A 21,824-nucleotide genomic window follows, 5' to 3' on the forward strand; every position below is an offset into this window, starting at 1 on the left:
ATATATGTATATATATAATATATATTTTAATATTGATAAATTTCTTATTGGTACATATGCATTTTTTTTAACTATAACTATATATAATAAGTCATATTCAGACTGAGAGACAATTTTTAGTAAAATTTGAATGCAAACAGTATTAAACGAAATACAGTATTAAACTATATTTTCATGAAGCATAGATATATATGAAAAAAGTTCCATTGAATATATGGATATTTATTATTATATATTTAAGAATATATTTTATAAGCTCGCAGTATAAAAAAAGAATAAATGGAGATGTAGTAAAAAAAACTAGCATATCTCTAAAGGAACAAAATTTCCATAGATTAATATGCAGAACAGGCCGTAACTAAAAAGTAGGGGAGGGGTTTCTAATAATAAACTATAATAAGAATATTAATATTTATATATGCTGTAGTAAAAATTTATTGTATAAAAATATTTTCATAGCTCAATTCAAGAATAATCCAATCTTCATCGATACTTAAAGATAAAAAGATTAATAATAGATGGGCTGTGGCTGAAATGTTAGAGCTATTTTTATAGCTTTTTGACTCTTAAAAATAAATCACAAGGAACAAAGTAATATATTTTGGCTATATTTTAAGGGTTGCTATTGGCATAGAAGACTAATATATACAAATCTTTGGCATAAATTCTACATGTTTTTTGACAATATCAATCATTTTTAATTATTGTAAAAGTACCTTTTGAAATATATTTATTTATGTAAATATTGTTTCATAAAGAAAGATTATTTAATAACATCATAGAGAGATTTGTGCATTCAAAATGTTTTATTCTAGAAAAAGAATAGTAATGATTACATTTTTATAATATATTTTAAGAGGTATCTTAATTCATAATTCATTTTATGAGAATTTCAATTCATAAATGTTGTCCTATAAAAAAAAATTAATTAGCAGAAATCGGGTTTCTAACATTTATTTCACACACAACAAATTAAATTTTATAAAAGATTTTATGCATAAATGCCATATTTTGTGCTATACTATGTATGCATCTTATAAAATTAATCTCAAAAATATATATATGTTCTTGTATTAATAAAACGCGTGACACTACCGTGTCTCTTGATATTATATTCCTTGCACATAACATACAAATAATCTGCTTAATAATATAAATTTAATCCATTAATTTTAAGAGATAATTGTGTTATACTTATGTGTATAAATATATTTCGTGTATCGCTAATATTAATCTAATATCCAAGAATATATATGACATACTTGTATTTTATTCCATTTATACTTTAATATATTTCGCTGTAATATTACTAGAATTGTTTGCTATGCTTTATAGTTGTGAGAATATCATTGTATCAAAATGTTACATTCATAGAAGTTTACTTTGATAATGGAGTAGAAAATATTAGAGCAAATTATCTACGAGTAGCAATATAAAGATGATGTAAATGAAAGCTGTTATATATTAAGTACTGCAAATAATACAAGTTTAATCTTATTGTCTTTAGACATCTGTGCAATAAAATATCTGTAATCAAATTATACATTCGATAATGTAATTTAAATCTCAACTGGTATATTTAGATCATGCATGTTTGCAATTGATTTTTTTCCTTCTAATATTTTAAGATGTAGCTACAAATTCATTTTTCTATTTACCTTCTAAGAAAAGTTTAGGACAAATTCGAAAACGCCTTTTTTTATTATTTATAAAAAAAGGTGAGTGAGGGAATACAAAAAAAATTAATTTGTTTCAATGTATTACACACCAAAAAGAATTCATATAAAAATTTTTCATTTTTATATATATTTTATATCATAATTCAATATAACTGCAATGAAACCAAGAGGTTTAAAAAGCAGAATGTTATGCATTTTATGTTTATATATTCTTCTTCTAGCTAAATGAGTTTATTTTGAAGTTATTCGAACTTATAAAAACTCTTTGTTTTTTATGCATATATGTAAATATGTACATTTAATATATTTACACAAGCACATACACAAAAGATATATTTAATATTTGTTTTCAACTATTAACGATTTTATATTAATATAAGAGAGCAAATAAAAAAATTAAACTAATATAAAAATGTACATAACATATTTAGATAGAGAGAGATATATATTTTTAATAATTATATTTAAAGAAAGTGATTAAGAAAAAGTGACAAATAATATTCGCAGAAATTATTTAGTTCTGTTATTTAAACTTCATCTTCGTTTAGAAGCATGTTTGGAATGCCATCATTGATGGGAAATTTTCTACCGGATTCTGGGCACAATAGATCTCCATTTATAACTTCGACCTCCAACAGAACATGGTGAACTTTTTTTAGAAAATCTTCATTTGTCTCGAAATCTTCTATTAAAATCTGAGGTAATTCGCCAACATGTCCTATCTGTAATAAAACATATGTCAATATATTAGCAAACATTTTATCCAATGTTCTTTTATATGCATGTATGTGCATATGTATATTTGCTAAAGGACTGTATGTAAATATAAGAGAAGGTAAATTTACACTCTCTGCAGCTTTCCACAACACTGTCCAATCTAACTTTGGTATTATCCTAGCGATATATTCTGGATTAAAATCTACTTCGGATACTCTGATGTCTTTGGCCTACAAATTACAAATATTTTTTTTCGTGAAACATTTGTGTGGTAATCTCATGATGAAAACACATAAATAAATAAATATATGACAGTAATATTGGTTATACTTGTCAGCTACCAGATTGACATATTTTATTTCTACTCGACGATAATTAATATAATTATATATATTTATAATAATAAAAATTATTATTTTAATTACAATAAAAATTATAATTATTCTAATAACATTAAAGATAGTATTTTTAAGTTAAAGTGAATGTTATAGAGAATATGTATGTTTTAAAGTACATACAAAAGTAGATAAGTTTTAAAATATTTTATTTTGCATTATTGTTTGCAATTTTATAACAGACACTAATTAAGCCACATAACACATTTGTATTGATGTTTGAATCCTTTGTTTTATAAAAAATTAGAAGAAAGAAAAGGGAATGACTTGAAAATAATTAATCAACAACAAAAATGATATAATAAATAAAGGAATTATAAATATATATATATATAAAATTGTTATTAGAAAGAGGGAGGGAGGGAGGGGGAAGAGAGAAGAAGGAGGGAGAGAGAGAGAAAGCGAGAGCATACTTATCACAAATACAAAGATTTAATACACATTAGAAACCTTGTCTTAACCTTGTTGTTTACATTCTATCAAGCAACAACAATGTTTATGTTTCTAAAGATAAATAACAATTTAATTTGATCTAAATAATAAAATTGAAACATTTTTATATTATGCTATCTTTTTAAGTTTTTAAATAATATTGTTTATATATCTGGCCAGTTGAATATTTATGTTGTTTTTTTACATATATAATATGACAGAATTGAAACGTGAAAAGTTAAAGTTAAAACATCAATTTTAACCATGTAGTTAAAACCAGAGTTATAAATCAGAGCTGAAACATTAATAAAATAATATTCTATTTTGTTTACCTTTTTTTCTAGAGTATTACATCCAATACAGAGCTTACAACTTCTCTCTCTCTCGCTCTTTCTCTCTCTCTCTCTCTCTCGCTCTTTCTCTCTCTCTCTCTCGCTCTTTCTCTCTCTCTCTCTCTCTCTCTCTCTCTCTCTCTCTCTCTCTCTCTCTCTCTCTCTCTCTCTCTCTCTCGCTCTTTCTCTCTCTCTCTCTCTCTCTCTCTCGCTTTTAATAATCAAATATATATTTTAAATATCTATACCATACTGAGATCGACTTTTCGCGAGCGTAAATTGGAAGATGCTTTTTTTAAATACAATAAAAAAATAACTTACAATAATTCTCAGAGGATAGCCGATTGTCACACCTCTTATAGCCCTGGACGTTAACATATTATGTGTAAGAAGCTTCATGTTTTTCTACAATTAAAAGCTTTTTTTCGTTAGAGAAGTGAAATGTTGACATTAAGCTCATACAATAAGCGCGTGTATACAGAAAGTTAGGTTATTTGGGTTATATTAGGTTAGGTTCATTAGATCGTATGCACCTCAGAGGGCGCGTTCCACTTCTTCTTCTTCTTCTTTACTATTGAATGGCCACTTCTGATCTAGGGGGAGATCAGTATAAAAAACGGGATAGTATTCCTCCGGGAGGTTGGATCAGATATGGTAATCGATCTGATCCATACCGGGAGAAGACTTTTTGGATTTGAGTGGATTTGAATAAAAGTTGCAAGTGAGGAGAGGGAGAGTATATGGCGAAGCCCACCTGCTCATCCGAGTCGTTTTTAGAGGCGTCTGTAAAAAAGGACCTGGAAGAGGTGATTAGGTGTTTGTATGTATCGAAGAAGACGATCTGGGGGATAGGAGCGTTTTTTATTTTTTCCACTTCAATGGCGGAGGTGATAACGATAGAGGGAAGAGAAATGAGAGCGTCTTAGAGGGTGCTATTATATGGAGCGCGGAAACGCGGATTAGCGTAAGGGTGCCATTACATGGAGCGCGAAAACGCGGAAATGCGGAAGAGAATTCCCAGTGAGCAATATGTTATCAAAAGAAATTCATAAAGTACTCAACGTAATACAAGGCAATCAAAACAGACGGAACGGAACGTGGGAATCTGGTTACTATTCTCTTCCGCGTTTCCGCGTTTCCGCGCTCCATGTAATGGCGGCAGAAAAGCAGAAAAACAGAAGCCAATCAGAACTCGTGCTAGAAAAGCAGAAGCCAATCAGAACTCGCGCTGAAAATAAGCAGTACATCCTGCGAGTTCTGATTGGCCTCTGCTTTTCTGCTTTCTGCTTTTCTGTCAAGGTGTAAATCCGGCCTTAGGGTGCGAACCCATGCAGCGGAATAGCGTAACGCGGAACAAGAGCGGAACCAATCACGAACGTTCCGCAATTTCGTTCCGTTTTCAGTAGTTTCTAGCGGAATAGGTTTCGAACCGGATTGGGTTAACCCGTTTATTCGAAAACGCTATATAGATTTTCAGTACTGGCAACGAATATCGAAACGCAGCCTATAAAAAACAAGTTGATATTATGTTTGATAAGAGATGTTTTACGTATAGGTTATGTGGAAAAATTGTCATCGGAAACTATGTTTTGAGACGTTTTATTTCATTTGCGATCATTTACTGATCATCGTTGACGTAACTGCAGTGAAATATCTCACGTGGTTACTACAACTGTAGCTTCGATTCTTCGCTTCCTTCTTAGCAATGTCAAGAAGCATATTCGTAAATAAACGTGAATCGTGAGCGATATCGTGTAATTGGCATAGATAAGAATGGCCGATGAAGTGACGGAAACGTTACGGGGCCTCAATAACGAGGACACCGAGTGTATCGTAGATGCCGAGATGGACGATGACGACGAGGATTCCGATGGGGTCGTAGTTCCGGAACTTCAGGGTACATTATCCAAATGGACAAATTACATACATGGCTGGCAAACTAGATTTATTGTACTCAAAGATGGTACTTTGTCTTATTACAAATCTGAGCAGGACAGCGGATTTGGATGTCGTGGGTCGATTAGTCTGTACAAAGCTAATATCAAGGTAAAAGATTGCACATGTGATAGTTTTTCCTTTCTTTCTTTTTTTCTTTTTTATCAACTGTTTATTAATGTGTGTATAGTTGTGGTTTATAATTATTAAATTATTGAATTTGTACTAAGTAATTTGTTTTACTAGGCACATCAATTTGACGAATGCAGATTTGATGTGTCTGTAAATGACTGCTTAGTTTGGTATTTAAGGGCAAGTAGTCCAGAGGAAAAACAGCGATGGGTAGATGTTTTAAAGTCTTACAAGGTAATTATTTTAAATATTATGATATATATTTATTTTATTTATTTATTATAATAGAAATGATACAACTCTAGATATTACAAATAAATTAAATAAATGAACTAATAAGAGCCGAACGCAAAGTCATAAACACGAAAATAGCAAAGAGATAATTTTAGAAAAATTAATTGATATTTAAACATTATTTCGATCCCACTTCTGGTCATTTTCAGTAATTGAGTAAATCGTATTACATGGTCATAGCATATGTCGAATCTTACAATCTAGACAACCCAATATACACGAACCTTCCGAGGAGCCTGGAAAAATCTTATACATTTTATATATATAAAAAATCTTTTTTTGTAATATATATGTTAGACTTTGTATATTAAATCCCTTATAATTCTTTTTATTTTATATACATATACATATTTTTCTTAAATTTAGTCAGTATTTACAAATTACAATTAAGATATTACTTTAAAGTTAGAATTAAATTGCACATGTGTTGATTTTTAATGGTCCAACAAAATACTTAAAAAAAACAAAAAATATTGAAAAAAAAAGTTTTAGACAAGAGTTCTATGATTTTGAGAGAAATATTAATAATTAATATGGTTTTGTTCTCTCTCTCTCCCCCCCTTTTCATCATTTTACAAATAAAAATAGTCATTCTATATATGAAAATATTAAATAGTTTACAAAATATTTTATAATTTAATGTGCACATTGCACATTGTGATTTTAAATATGCAATATTTTATAAGATATTTATTCTTTTACTGTAATATCTTCTAAATTTTTCATAGAGTGACGAGTAAAATTGATTGCTGATTATATTTTTATATAAATGCGTTATTACACTTGCAACATTCATATCTGTTTTTAAATGCTGTATTTTTTATATCAATTAATTCATCTTTACCTATAAATTATTATACAATAATTTATTTTTTAATATTTCTATCTTAATATTCTTACATTTAAAATTAATACAAAAATCGACATGTAAAAAAACTATATGATTTCATTAAAAAAAAAGATAAAAATAATCATCAAATCTCAGAATGTCTTCTCGTATGAATAAAATTGAGCATAAGTTGTTCTCTTAAAACTTTACAACTATTGTCCAAAATATATTTCTATGTTGTTAAGTTTTCTAGATATTCTGTGCTGGAGTATTTAAGATAAGATTATGTATATGTAACGATTAATAATATATTTTTATCAAATAGTCGGAATCCGGTTATGGGAGTGAAAATAGTCTCAAACGACATGGTAGTGCCATTTCACTTGCGTCAAATACACAATCAACAACAAGCGCCGGTAGCTTTACTAAGCGTGGCATTAGAGGACTGAAAGAAAAATTAGCCGAAATTGAAACTTTCAGAGATATTCTGATCAAGCAGATCGATACTTTGCAGAAATATTTTGATAACTGTGCAGAAAATGTCAAGAATACTTCCAAGAAAGGTAATAATTTTTAACTTGTATACAAATCTTTTTATTTAGTTTTATGTTTAACAAGTTTGTAGAAAAAAAGGACTCCAAAATTGTCATATTATTTTGTTTTCGAGATTTAGTTCCTAATTTAGCTAAAAATTCAGGGAATAAAAATTTATATACTTGTAGATATATATTTACAAGATTTTATGTACTTATAGATACAAACTATTTTTATCAGAGGATTATAATATTTATGATATAATTATTTAATATTTTGATTATTTTAATGTAATTTTTGAAAAAATGATCTTTTTCTAAAGCAAAAAAAAATATTAAGATTTATTTATTTATAAAAACAAACATTTTTAAAAACAAAAAAAATACATTCTTTTATAAATTAAAATTTGTAATGCAAGGAATGTGTTGTGTAAATTATCTATTGTATTAAAGACAGGTCACATCAGAAATTAATGTTTTTTAAAGAGACGTTTTGAAGTAAATTGTGTTAGATTATATCAATGTATAAAGCATATAGAGTATGTTGCTTGTTCTAATTCAGTTTCCCTAATTATATTGTAAGAAAAATAATAAAAGAGTAAAAATAAAAATAAAATAATTTAGAAATTTACAAGCATACAGAATAATTTAATATTATGAAAAAAAGATGTACTGTTATTTATATAATTTGTCTATTTTGTTATTATATATAATTTGGCAAGAAAACTACAAAAAAAAATTTTTTTATTTCAAAAACTTAACACAAACCAATTTAACATAAATAAGCAATGAATACACAAACTATTGGCTTCTGATGAGTAAAAACTAAGCAGTTCTAATGAATAAACTAACTTAAGAAAGCATTTATCTTTAATAAACTGCAGTACTCAATTAGTGAGAAATAGAGTACATATGTTGGTTTAGGACATCTATGTCAATTTTTATATCTTTCCTCTAGTGTTCTTCGATATGTGTGTTCATGATTTATACTCACATATATGATTATAATACATTTATCATATGAAAGATATAAAAAAAAGCTTTAAGATATTTTATTAAGTATTACAAAAATTCCAGAAAAGAAAATTGAGACGATGTTTAATCCAGCTGAACAATCAGTGGATTTTAAAGGAGAAGCGATAACGTTTAAAGCCACCAGTGAAGGCGTGTTAGCAACTTTACAACATTGCGTTGAATTAATGATACAGCGAGAGGATGCATGGCGTCGCAGATGGGAAAAAGAAATCGAAAAAAAACGAAAATTACAAGAACTTTATAAAGTTCTGAAAGATCAAGTTGCCATGCATCATAACGACTCTCCCAGACCCAGAGTTCTTATTCATGGAGGTCCTGACTATGAGGTGGATTCTTTTTTTATTATAATCTTATTTGCTATATGTAATTTCTATTGTATAAAGTTTCTATTTTAGAGAATTTTTAAATATACATTATATTCCTGCTATATATTGTATATACATATACATACAACACCTGCTTATGTTTTTCTATTGTCATTGACTTTATTATTTCTTGTCAGTAGTTTTGAAGAAATAAGAGTTTATCAAAATATTTTTTATATATTTCCCTCTTTAAAATATTTTGTTATTTTTTTTATATATTAGGAGAGAAATCAAATATATTTTTTTTTTTTTTCTAAATTATTTTAACTATTACATCAATTTTATATCATTATGGACATTTCCATATGAAGATATTTATATAAGTATATTTACAGTTATTTATTTATGATAAATTCTTCTGAACATAATATACAGGGTATCCTAAAATTCAAAAATAATAATAAAATTGCAGTGTGAAAGTTTGTGAAAAATTAAATGATAAAAGTGCATGCCATTTTTATTTCAAGAAATAGTTTTTAAGATATAAAGGTTTGAAAATGGCCAATAATATATTATGTACATTTAGATAGTCGTTTGTTCGTGAATCGCGTGTCAAGTGTTAAAAAAGACATACAGTATATATCACCTTATATACACCTAATAAGCCTTTAAAATATCTTTGTTGCTTTTCTTGTTATGAAAAAACGTCAAAGAAAAAGATTGCTCGTTTCGAAGAAACACATCTTATGATAAATAAAAAATTTTTCTCAATGTTATATATTTTAAGATTTTAACAATATCTTTTTAAATGGGACTACACATGTTGTATGTGTGTAAATTATATAAATGAAACTGATTATAAATACGATCAGAATAGAGAAAGTAATTGTGCATGAATTTCTATGCATTTAATATGATGAATTATTTATAAATTAAGATCCAGAAAAAGACATCAATACATTTTTAAATTATACATATACTATTAATTGTTAATTAATTTTAATAATATTTAAAAACTTGTTTTGAAACTTTTTAAGGAAGGTCCGCATAGCGCTCTTTGCGACGAAGAATTTTATGATGCCGTCGAGACAGGTTTAGACAAAATCGAAGAGGAGAATCAATTAAGGAATCGTTTGAAACAAAAATCTGTTTCAATTTTGACATTTCCCACCACAACAGCGTCTTCACATAAGCTATGGCCTGAAGTAATTATACCTTTTTTTCATTTTGTGCAATTCTCTGACTCTATCAAAATTCTACTGTTGCATCGAGAACTTACTTATTAGTAAAATCTAAGACAGAATATATCCAACTTTATATGTACATTTATTTTAAAATAAAGTAAAATAATAAAATGCATAGATTTGGAACTTTTCACGCATAAAACAAAGTTTAAAATAAATAAATTTTATATACTTGCATATTTAAATCTCTGTGAATGCATAATGATGAATTATAAAAGTTTAGTAATATATGCTTAATAATGGTGCAAAACTTTTGGAAGTTACTGAGATTCATGAACTTGAAAATATATGTCAAATTAAGATCATTTAACCTTAACTAAATTCTTTTATTTTTTTAATTTTACAGCAAAGCTGAAATAAAAATTCTGTTTGACATTATTTTGCATGATTTCAAAGTTGAAGTTTTTTTCTTTAAATTTTTCGAAATTGATTTGAGAATTATGCCACCTGGATAAGAATTATCGTAGAGAAAAGAGCTTAACAGCGTTTTTGAAAGCTGAAACTTCAAGCTTTAAAATGCTTCCAGAAACATTGATCTATAATATAATCATTTTTTGCAAAGTTACATATATTTGAATTTCATCAATTTTTCAACTGATGCGAAATGATATTTTTGATAATTGTTGAGAAATACAGTTGCAAACTATAGTTAATTGTAGTTACAGTTAAACAGACAATTAAATGACAGTAGTATGCAATGTTAAAATGTAAAATATTTTTTATTGCCGATTTGCAGATAGAGAAAATCACCATGGAGCAACTCCATTATGCTCGACTCGGCGTGGGTGGAGCAGGTGGTTGGCAATTATTTGCTGAAGATGGTGATATGCGAATGTATCGGCGGGAGGAAGAGGCTGATGGACTAGTCGTAGATCCTCTCAAAGCGTGTCACGTCGTTAAGGGAGTAACTGGTCACGAAGTTTGTGAAATATTTTTCAGTCCCGAATACAGAAGTGGATGGGAAGCCACTTTAGAGGACATGACGATCGTTGAAAACATTTCCAAGGATACGCTTTTATTCTTGCAAACGCACAAACGTATCTGGCCAGCGAGTCAGCGAGATGCGTTATTTTGGTCGCACATACGTCGAGTATCGGATGATCAGGATCGTGATGCTCACGATCTATGGATAGTCTGTAATCATAGTACTGAACATCCTGATTACCCGGTAAATAATACGCTTAATACGCTAAAAAAGATAAGTATGGTAAAATTGTCCTCAAAGATAAGCTAAGCTATCTGAAAGTGTAACTGGTAAGTAATGGATAAATGTATTATACAATCTTTTAGCTTTCTAAATCTCCCCATTAAATTGTTACAAGGGTGAATTTAAAAACTAAACTATTTTATATTTCGTGATTGGTTAGAAATAAAAAAAAAAAAATAGATGACAAAGCGCAACAAATAAATATTATATTTTTTTCATATATCTATATAATTTATTTTATTCTAGAGCATAAAAAAATAAAAATTTTTAAAGGTAATTTTTTAAATATTTTTACATGTACAAATAGAATAATACTACATAAAATAAGATATATTTATATAAAAATAATTTATGAATAAATTTCAATATCTCTGAATATTCTCTTCTTAAAAGTCCTCATCACTACCATTATTTATAGCGGCAATAATATTTTTGTTATAAAATATTTTAGACAATATTTTTGCTGATCTCAGAATTTGGAACAAATAACGATCATGTGATAAATAATATACAGAGCGCCCCACTATAAGTAGACATCCCCTTTTATCTTTTAAACTGAAGGACACAGACTATAACATATACATATATATCAAATCAAATTATATTTAATTAAATTATCATGATTCAAACTGAACTCTATTGCGAGTATAATAGTTATTTACAAAAACTGTCTGTGTAAAGGAATGCATAATCTTTTTTTACAATAATGAGTTACTTATTTTTGTAGTGGAAAAAAATATATAATATATACTTGATGCAGCCCTCCATCTATTTTTTGTTTTATTTCATTATCTCTATTTAATCACGGAAAAAAAATAATTTAGTTTTTCAAACTAGGTCCTTTAACAAAGAAATATAGAAAGCTGAAAGATTGTGCAACGCATTTATCTATTACAAGTTACTTTCAAAGATAATATGTTAGAGTAGATAATATGTTAGAGTATCCTCTGAGACAATTTTATATCCCATTGAGGAACACTTATTCCACTGTTAGATTGTTAAACTGTTTTATTTCTTAAAATAAGTTTACACAGTTGCTAAGTGAAATTATTATTTTAGCCGAATGCAGGAAAATGTGTGAGAGTTTATTTAACAGTTTGTCTCGTATGTCAAACTTTTATCGATCCCCCGAAAGACGAAGAGCAAATAAAGAGGGAAAATATTACATGTAAAATAACATATTGTTCAGTTGGTGAGTATTAATTCAATCTCTTCTTGCCAGCTATGGTATTTAATATATTAAAAGCCTGAATATATATATAAAATATAATTCTATATTTTCGTTCCTTATTCAAACTATTATGTGATAATGTTATGTATATTTCCGCTTTTCTTACTCACTATCTTCTCCTTCCTCTTTCTCTCTTTGTATGAATAAACTTTTTGATTTGAATTTTAGTAAATCCAGGTGGTTGGGCCCCAGCATCTGTTTTACGGGCCGTTTACAAGAGAGAATATCCAAAGTTCCTGAAGCGGTTCACTAATTTTTGTATTGATCAGTGCAAAAACAAACCAATCACATTCTAAATGTGATTAATAAAAAATCTTTCATGTTTTCCATCCAATTCCTTATTCACTATCTCAAAGTGTCTTCACGTGATTAGTGTAAAAACAACAGTTTGTATTAGTATACATACTATAAGAATTGCAGAATGGCTATTACGACGTAAGTGAAACAATTTTATGTATCACTTTTTTTCTTTTTATTATTTGCTTGAAATAATTGACTTATATATAACTTATGAATGGGAAAGATAAATTGTTACAATAAATATTAAAGGCTATTTAGAATATAAATGAGTGTATATAGTAATTGTATACACTTAACGAGCAACTTCATGAAGCGCTACAATGAAGTACGCATGGTTAGTACTGTTTGCTGATTATCCTTTCCTCTTCCAATAACAGCTTATTATTTGTTACACAGTATTTTATCCAGTGTGTACAAATCTTAACCGAGAATTGAATACACAAACACAAATCTTGTTACATGTTATATCTAATTAAATGCTGAATTGTATCTTACAGATTATATTGTTATTTTTAGTTATACATAAATATGTGTGTACATTGCTATGCAATATAAAAATCACTTGAAAAAACGTATATATAATAAAGACTGTTCTAGATTTATTGCAGAATAACAATCGTTTCTATATCATGTCGCATATTAATTAATCTTTTTTCTTATTTATGACAAGAACTGTTTTGGATTGCATATGCATAGAATAATATTCTCTTCATAAAATAAACTTATTTCTATCAATCGAGCAAACATTCTAAAAACTTCTTTTACAAGTTATAATAAATATATTAATATATCTAATTAATTCTCACCACTTTAATTCTTTGCCAAATCACAAGACTACTTTGTTATTTATTTCTTTGTCTTGAATTTTTACTCATCGAACGAAGTATTATGAATTACAAGCTACATGCTGTATTTAATACAAGCTAAGTATTTATTTAATTCACTCTGTATTGTTGCTATTGAAGGGACTTGAATAGCGATTTTAAATATAAACTTGCACATTAATTACGTTTGCAATTCATTACATATTATCATAATGAAAAGATAGATAATATTTTCTATTGAACATAATATAGTTTTTACTTTAATTATATTTTCTTATTTAATTATTTAATTTATTATTTTATTATTTATTATATTATTTAATTATTTACTTATTTAATTATATAACTTTAATGATATTTACATTTTCTAAAGAAAAATTCGACAAATACAAAGAAAGAGGAATAAGATCATCAGATATTCTGCAAAAAAACGAAAATTAATCGATATTTTTAATATTTATTCGGATGTAAAATGTGATGTTGTTTCATATCTGATTGGCCAAATATTTTCATAGAATACAATTGTTTGAAGTATAACATAGTCTTTTGATTATATTAAAAATTAATGCTTAATATTTATTCTAATATTTAATTGGAGTCTAAAACATATACAATACAGAAAAAAAAAAAAAATTAAAAAGGGAAATATATTGATAAATATGTGAATATGAATAAAAGTTCAAGAACAATTAAATAAAAAAATTTATTGGATCCATAGTATTTTATGTATTTAAATCATTTTATCTATTTATTTGAAATTGCATCACATGCTTAAAAAAACAAAAGAAACCTGATGTCTTTTTAAAATGTCTCGTTTTTTTACAATTATGCAATAAATCATCTGAATAAAGCTGCTCTATGTAAGATCAGCTCTCAAAAATAATATATTTTTTTTTTAGATATAAAAAACATTTGATCATTTGTTAAAAATTTTGTAATCTACATTACAATGATTTTCTTTATGATTCGTAGGAGCCTAATTTCTTTAATACACTGAGACCCTTTTCTTCATATTCTTCCCGCGTTATCCACACAGAATCTCGATCCTTTGTTATTTCCGCTAGCACAGCACCACCCATGAAAACCATGTCTTTACGTCGAGGTGAGTCTTCAATTTTTATTTTAAATTTCTAAAAAAAAAAAAAAAAAAATTCACATAAAATATATAGTATTTGCAATATGTACATTTACTATATATAAATTCAAATATACACTTACATTCAATTTAGTTGTATCATTTTTTAGTACTCTTTGAAGATAAAGTTGCTTAATTTCTCGTTCAAGTCTTGATGGAAGCCCTGGATACATCGTACTACCACCACTCAGAACAATGTGCTTGTACAGTTCGCTTCTGATATCGATATCAGCTGCTTGAATTGTGCTAAATACTAACTCGGCTATACCTTGTGCTTCGACATTAATTAAATGCGGTTGAAAAAGCGCTTCCGGTGCCGCAAATCTCTCACCACCTACTTTTATTACACGTCCATCGGGAAGCTAAAAATATTTACAATAATTTGTACGCCTTAATGCATACATATGTAAGTATATCTGTATGTGAGATTAGCTATATATACAGTAGAGCATTTAAAGTGTTAAAAGGTGTTTTCTCCTAAACTTGATGTCGAAAAAAAATATTTCAAACAAAATTTATAGGGTTTTAAGGGAGAAAAACGGAATCCTAATTTTTTTTACATAAATCGATTTTTCGCAATATTCGGCGTAAAAAGTTATAAGAGTAAAATGACCAATAATTGAATAGTTTACGAGATATTTTATACTTTGATATAATTTTAAACTATGAAATATTTCGTAAAATATTCATTTTTCGATTATCTTACCTCAATACTTCATGCATAAAATAATGAGAGAAATCAATTAAAATTAATTAATTATTACATAAAGAAAACACATGGTTATTTTTCAGACAAAATATGTAGCTGCTCGTTGCGAATTCATACTTGTACGACATCAGAATGTTTTAGAAAAAACATCTTATAACATTTTAAATGCCCTCTCTATCCTGTATACAATATATTAATAAAACTATATACTGCGTATATGTGTGTGTGTGTGTGTGTGTGTGCATGCGCACAGTATATAATAATGTACCTACAGTATAGGATTCTACCAACACAGTGGTTTCAAGAGCTAGCTTTTCTTCAGTTTCTATATTATAACCGATATAACACAATTTCTCCTTCAACATCCTAACTGTCTCAAAATCGGCCGAGTGATTAAATGCATAACCGCGTAGCAACAGCAATTTAATTAGATACATTGTAATGTCGCGTCCGGCTATATCCAATCGTCTAGTCAAATGTGGCAGAGCATATTCCTCAAACACGGGACAAATATGCGTAACACCATCACCAGAGTCTACGACGACACCGCTGATCAGTCCTTGAGCATATAATGTCAATACTGCCTGAATCGCAATGTACGTTCCAGCAAAACCATACTTTTCAAACATCACCTAAAATCATTACATGAACACTAAACTTCTCAATCATATAAATTTAATTTTTAATAACTTGGAATGTAGTTTTTATTATATTGCGTATTATGATGTTACCTCGATCATTTTCTCTCGGTTCGTGATAGGATTCATTGGTGGCTCAGTTAATAAAATTTTACACTCTCTAGGATTAATATTCATTTTCTCCTTGCCAAATGTGTAATCCCACACATGACACATATCCTCCCAATTTCTATCAAGTATCAATTATATATATGCAATAATTTTCATATTAAATATGTTATAATTCATGTTAAAAGAATCTTATACAAGTATATACCTAACAATTCCGTTTTGCATGGGATAACTTATCTCTAACATAGAACGAAGTTTACTCGCTTCGTCGCCGACCATCAAATCCTATGACAATAATATATATAATAATTAGAATTTTGCACATATTATGTATATACTATGTCCATTGTTTGAAAAAATATTAGTTTTAGCATCAACTGTTATATTATATAATATTTTCTAGAATACACAATTTCTCCTTCAACATTAATGAAAGAAAAAGAAACAAAAATTATAAATAATTGTATGAAATTGATTAGCTAAATATATAAAAAAATAATAATTAATACATTTATTTTTATTATACAGGATGTCCGGTAAAGATTGTGCCAACGCTCGTGAGTGGGTAGAGCACAGTAAACTGAACAGAAAAGTCCTGTAACATTTTTTTATATAACGCTTAATAAAGGAGTTATTATTGAATAAAGTCTGGTCAATCAGCGTCGACTTTTAGCCGGACACACGTCGGTGAGCCGCCCGCTTGATAATGTGCGCCGCCGTCGCGACGGAGCGCTCACGCACACTACCAGGCGCGCGGCTAAAGGTCGACGCTAATTGGCTAGACTTTATTCAATAATAACTCCTTTATTAAGCGTTATAGAAAAAAATGTTACAGAACTTTTCTGTTCAGTTTACTGTGCTCTAGCCATTCACGAGCGTTGGCACAATCTTTACCGGACACCCTGTATATAGTAAAAAGAAACTTTTCATGTAATTTCTAGTACTATATCAAACTTTATTTTAACAAATCTTGTAACAAAAGATAAACAAAACAAAAAAAATTTACAAAAACATTTAATCATTGTCATACATAAAAATTTATAGGATTTTATTTTTTAAAATATTATGATTAATAATAACTATAATATAGCATATTATATAGTATATTCTTTGTGTGAAAATCAAGCTACAGAATTTATATCTGAAAAATATTAAATATTAAATTAGCTTCCCCAAATATGTACATATTTTTGAAAAATTGGTTTATCTGATTATTTAAAACTCACTATTCCAATATATATATCTACAGCCCAAAGTAATACTCTATTAAAACACTGATATAACAAATGTAAATAGCATAAAAAAAATACAATGAACTTACAGGCATGTTAAGCACATCCTATGAGAGCAAATATAAACACACAAATACATTAGATAATTATAGAAAAGCATAGCATGTATACAATATATACTCACACAAGTACGAATTACATATGACTGATATTATAAATATATAAATTATATAGATATATTCAAAACACACATACACTATTTATGTCAATAAAGAACTTAAGCAATCATTTAAGAATATTACAAAACAAAATAGTCCCATTTATTTTATATTTAATATACTTATTTCTTTTTAGGATTTGTTAGTGAAAATTATTAGTATTTTACAAACTATTTTATTTATATCGCGATAAACAAGCATCTACGGTACGTTCGGAAACATCACCCGTGTGCATACGAGCGTTGTTTTTTGTCCAACTTTTAGTAAATAACAAAGATAGAACGACGCTCGTGTGCACACGGGTGATGTTTCCGAACACAGCCATAGATTATTTTTAATCAAATTTAAACATTCTGAAGCTATGTGGAAAATGTGCGCAATGTAATATTATATAATAGACTTACACGAATGCAATATATTTGCTGAAAATATAATTGTTCTTATTAATTATATCTAATTGTAAATAGTAACTCTAAACACACTCTAATTTAAATCAAAAGTTTATATTAAAAATTGTATATATACAATTCTTAATCAACATCAAACATTTTGATTTCTAATCTTGTTGATAAATTTTGATAAATATATAGGTTTTTTTGTCATATAACTCTATAATAGTTCTATAATATAGTTAAAATAACATTTTATATTTATGGATATAAAATTGTATATGGATATATAATTGTGTAGATAAGTATTATCTGTTATACAGGGTGGGTGCAAAATCGTAATAGTACAAGCGAGAACAAGGTGATTCCTCATGTCACAATAAGTCAAAATTGTACAATTTTTTTTCATACGAGATTTCGTTTTCGAAATAAACGATTTTGAAAATTTATCAAATACACGTACACTTGACTATGTCTCGACTAACGAATCTTGCTTAGACTGTTATTTCTGTTCTATTTATGTTTGTGAACATTGGCAATGATTCCTTTAATTTCTTACTTTAATTTTACTGAAGAAATTGTTGAAACTGTTGGCTTCCCTGTTGAATGCAAAGCTGTGCTCCTTTTATTACAGATTCGTGAATTTTTTAAACAAACCATGACATTGTCAATATCCACAAATATAAACACAAACAGAAATAGCAGTCTAGCAAGATCCGTTAATCGAGACATAGTCAAGTGAACTTAATAGATTTTCAAAATTGTTTATTTCAAAAACGAAGCCTCGTACGAAAGAAAATTGTTCTACAATTCCGACCTATTTTGGCACGAGGAATCACTTTGTTCTCGCTTGCACTACAATTTCACACCTATCCTATATATACATATTCTTCTCATAAAAAATTAAATATTTGAGAATAATGTGTTGATAAGAAATAATATGTCAATAAATCATAGCTATTATAATTACATAGCACTTATATTAAGACAAAATTGTAATTGCTGATCTTATATTTTTCATTATCAATATTATATCTGATAATGTTAAATTTATATATACAAAATAAATCAACATACCTTCACATCAATATCACCAATTTTATTGACAGCTCTGATTATGGGTCGTCCGACAATAGATGGAAATATATGGGCTGGAAAATTTGCACCGGCATATCCACATTTGACAAACTGCAATTAAAAACTATATCGGTGTTCAAGACATAAATTATTTAGCTTAATATATGACAAGTTTGAAACATTTTTTTCTTATATCAGCAGAGAAAATTCTTTTGCAGAAAAAAAAAAGAGAACAAGCCTTACCCCAGTACCATTATCGCAAACAATAATCTTTCTCCCCTTGCTGTCCATCTCGATATATTATTTCTTCAAATAATATTTCTTTCCTTCTTTTGAATTGTTGTCTCATATCACCCGCTCCATTAAGTGATTAATATCTGCGGATATTAGGGCGTTACCGACAATTGTGACTAAAACAACAAACGCAATTCTCGATAAAATTATTATTTCGTATCACAATATGGATTTTGTATTAAAACCATTCCATATAAAACGGATCCAAGATGTAAAAAAAATTTTACTGTTGAATTTACTTCGCAAATACGGTTAACGACATTAAGCTCTATAACTTTTTATTCTTCTTCTTCTTCTTTTACGGTTTGAGTTGGCACCGATGGTAAGATCCGATCTTAAACCCGTATCACACTACGCATTGAAGATTGAGATTGCAGATTCAAAATTGAAATGATTGAATTTAACCAATTAGGCCCTGCGCACAATAAAAAAAATATTAGGAATAGGAATAAAATATTAAATATCAGGAGGAGCAATTTGGAATTATTTTACTTCAAACAAGGGAACGGAATGGATTAACGCTTTCTAATTTTTATTTTTTTATTTCATTATGCGTTAATCCAAAATAAAAATTAGAAATAATTAATCCATTCCGTTTCCTTGTTTGAAGTAAAATAATTCCAAATTGCTTTTCCTGATATAAATATCTTTTCCTGATATAAATATCTTTTCCTGATATAAATATTTAATATTTTATTCCTATTCCTAATATTTCCTCTATTGTGCGCAGGGCCTTAGGACAAAGAAATTTTAGTTCCTTTGGCTCTGATTAGTCAAATTCCAATCTTCAATCCTCAATTTTCCATTTTCAATGCGTAGTCTAAAGCCCATATCAGACTATGCATCGAGATTGAAACTAGACCAATCAGGACAATGAACTTTTAGTTCCTTTTAACCTGATTGATCAAATTTCATTCTTCAATACGTAGTCTGATATGGGCTTAATACGATCTTTACTGCCACTGCCCTAGTTTACACCGATATATAGTGTTTTTGAATAAACGGGTTAGGGCCAATTTCAACAAGCTCGGTTAGATTAACCGACGGTTAAAATTAGCAGGGTTCCAACTGAAATGATAAGAATGCTTGGTTTTCCCTCACCTCTATTTTCTGTTGGTCACCCTGCTAATTTTAACCGTCGGTTAATCTAATCGGACTTGGTGAAATTGGCCCTTAATCCAACCCGGATCAATTAATCATTATATTTTACTATGAATTTGAGCCTTTTATTGGTAGAGATGATGCAATGACGTTATTAATCGCTTTCAAGGAAAAGTGAAAAATGAAAAATTTTGCCATTGATTTCAGTGCTATTATTGTTTACTTTTCACGTTACCGTCCTAGGGAAAAAGTTACATGATTGGTACCCAGAGCTGCTACATTCGAAAACACTATATAAATTCTTTTATTGGCAGAGACACCGACGAGATATCATTAAAGACCGGTGGTCTTAAGCCCGTATCAGACTACGCATTGAAGATTGAGATTCAAGATTCAAGATTGAAATTTGACTAATCAGAACAAAAGGGACTAAAATTTCTTTATCCTGATTGGTCAAATTTCAATCTTGAATCTTGAATCTCAATCTTCAATGCGTAGTCTAATACGGGCTTTACGATTACGACTAAAACTTTTGAACGTGCAATGGCCTTTACTTATTGGGTTTTTGCGCAAGACGCTTGACGCTCGACGTTGTCATTTAAAGGCACCTTTACTTAAGACGGTCTTGAACATAGACATAGTATATCTAGACCGAGTGTTGAGGAGTAGGGGCCAAGGTGCACGTAGAAAAGGACATAACTCTGTTCCGTGCTCCTTGCGTTCTCTCTCACTCGCGAAATAAGAACCGACTATGAATACGAGCCATAAATTTAATATATAGACAATCTTCATTTTTATCTATAATGTATAATAATTATTCGAAGACTAAGGCCCTGCGCACAATAGAGAAAATATTAGGAATAGGAATAAAATATTAAATATCAGGAGGAGCAATTTGGAATTATTTTACTTCAAACAAGAAAACGGAATGGATTAATTATTTCTAATTTTTATTTTTTTATTTCATTATGCGTTAATCCATCCCGTTCCCTTGTTTGAAGTAAAATAATTCCAAATTGCTCCTCCTGATATTTAATATTGCAGTAACTTAATGCCATCTATGAAAATCGGGCACGAACTTATGCAATCATCCAATATAATATAGTACATATATAGTATGTATGTGATGTAACATCCATTACATCCTACATTAAACAGTTGTTTTTTATGTTGATTATTAATCATGCATAAAAAATTCAAAATATTAAAAGTATTCTATATAATAAATACACACAATATTTAGCTTTTTCGTTAACAAGAACAATTTTATGATAATAAATGAAGAGCAATATTCCACAAGTGTCATGAGACACAATATGCAATGAGTACTATACATATAATAAAAGAAATATAAAAAGTAATAATATTGAGAATAATGTAATGACAATACCATAATAATATCAATAACGATAATAAATGCAGCAAATATTGAATCACAGTTAGTAAGATATTGAGATTAAACAGACCACAGACTGTTTTATATACATATATATATA

General features: G+C 28.3%; 3 protein-coding genes across 10 annotated transcripts; 1 reads left to right on the forward strand and 2 right to left on the reverse strand.

Moving 5' to 3' along the window:
* Window positions 1–789: 789 nt before the first annotated feature.
* On the reverse strand, window positions 790–4,161 carry LOC115238099 (multifunctional methyltransferase subunit TRM112-like protein). Its single transcript, XM_029811654.1, has 3 exons — window positions 3,877–4,161; window positions 2,525–2,626; window positions 790–2,401 (listed from the first exon to the last, which is right to left on the reverse strand). The coding sequence occupies exons 1-3, from the start codon at window positions 3,952–3,954 to the stop codon at window positions 2,207–2,209; spliced, it is 375 nt and encodes a 124-aa protein (XP_029667514.1). The 5' UTR covers window positions 3,955–4,161; the 3' UTR covers window positions 790–2,206.
* Window positions 4,162–5,015: 854 nt separating this feature from the next.
* On the forward strand, window positions 5,016–14,042 carry LOC115238135 (collagen type IV alpha-3-binding protein). Of its 2 annotated transcripts, XM_029811709.1 has the most exons (9): window positions 5,017–5,452; window positions 5,548–5,601; window positions 5,737–5,856; window positions 7,071–7,308; window positions 8,356–8,639; window positions 9,656–9,823; window positions 10,599–11,030; window positions 12,129–12,261; window positions 12,469–14,042. In XM_029811709.1, the coding sequence occupies exons 5-9, from the start codon at window positions 8,373–8,375 to the stop codon at window positions 12,594–12,596; spliced, it is 1,128 nt and encodes a 375-aa protein (XP_029667569.1). In that variant the 5' UTR covers window positions 5,017–5,452; window positions 5,548–5,601; window positions 5,737–5,856; window positions 7,071–7,308; window positions 8,356–8,372; the 3' UTR covers window positions 12,597–14,042. The 2 variants fall into 2 exon arrangements, with proteins under 2 accessions (XP_029667568.1, XP_029667569.1); XM_029811708.1 differs by having other exon boundaries at window positions 5,016–5,601.
* A 69-nt stretch (window positions 14,043–14,111) lies between these two features.
* Window positions 14,112–19,633, reverse strand: LOC115238137 (actin-related protein 2). 7 transcript variants are annotated; one of them, XM_029811717.1, is made up of 9 exons: window positions 19,503–19,633; window positions 19,177–19,343; window positions 18,934–19,044; window positions 17,339–17,356; window positions 16,223–16,302; window positions 16,000–16,135; window positions 15,541–15,900; window positions 14,643–14,921; window positions 14,112–14,554 (listed from the first exon to the last, which is right to left on the reverse strand). In XM_029811717.1, exons 2-9 carry the CDS (start codon window positions 19,222–19,224, stop codon window positions 14,384–14,386), a joined length of 1,203 nt encoding a protein of 400 aa, XP_029667577.1. In that variant the 5' UTR covers window positions 19,225–19,343; window positions 19,503–19,633; the 3' UTR covers window positions 14,112–14,383. The 7 variants fall into 7 exon arrangements, with proteins under 7 accessions (XP_029667577.1, XP_029667575.1, XP_029667574.1 ...); XM_029811715.1 differs by having other exon boundaries at window positions 19,467–19,601; XM_029811714.1 differs by having other exon boundaries at window positions 19,455–19,601.
* Window positions 19,634–21,824: the final 2,191 nt, after the last annotated feature.

The sequence above is a fragment of the Formica exsecta genome, unplaced genomic scaffold, assembly GCF_003651465.1.
Source record: "Formica exsecta isolate Colony F162 unplaced genomic scaffold, ASM365146v1 scaffold32, whole genome shotgun sequence".
NCBI classification, from domain to species: Eukaryota; Metazoa; Arthropoda; class Insecta; order Hymenoptera; family Formicidae; genus Formica; species Formica exsecta.

What these genes read in the sequence shown, in the direction of transcription:
- LOC115238137 (XM_029811717.1), bottom strand. Translation starts at nt 19,224, where the DNA reads ATGGACAGCAAGGGGAGAAAGATTATTGTTTGCGATAATGGTACTGGG. An exon ending in TTTGCGATAATGGTACTGGG is followed by an intron (nt 19,045 to 19,176) that starts GTAAGGCTTGTT and finishes TTTTAATTGCAG; the next exon opens with TTTGTCAAATGTGGATATGC. An exon ending in ACCGAGAGAAAATGATCGAG is followed by an intron (nt 15,901 to 15,999) that starts GTAACATCATAA and finishes TAATGATTTTAG; the next exon opens with GTGATGTTTGAAAAGTATGG.
- LOC115238135 (XM_029811708.1), top strand. Translation starts at nt 5,329, where the DNA reads ATGGCCGATGAAGTGACGGAAACGTTACGGGGCCTCAATAACGAGGAC. An exon ending in TGTACAAAGCTAATATCAAG is followed by an intron (nt 5,602 to 5,736) that starts GTAAAAGATTGC and finishes TTGTTTTACTAG; the next exon opens with GCACATCAATTTGACGAATG. An exon ending in ATGGAGGTCCTGACTATGAG is followed by an intron (nt 8,640 to 9,655) that starts GTGGATTCTTTT and finishes AAACTTTTTAAG; the next exon opens with GAAGGTCCGCATAGCGCTCT.
- LOC115238099 (XM_029811654.1), bottom strand. Translation starts at nt 3,954, where the DNA reads ATGAAGCTTCTTACACATAATATGTTAACGTCCAGGGCTATAAGAGGT. An exon ending in GCTATCCTCTGAGAATTATT is followed by an intron (nt 2,627 to 3,876) that starts GTAAGTTATTTT and finishes TGTAATTTGTAG; the next exon opens with GCCAAAGACATCAGAGTATC. An exon ending in TGTGGAAAGCTGCAGAGAGT is followed by an intron (nt 2,402 to 2,524) that starts GTAAATTTACCT and finishes GTTTTATTACAG; the next exon opens with ATAGGACATGTTGGCGAATT.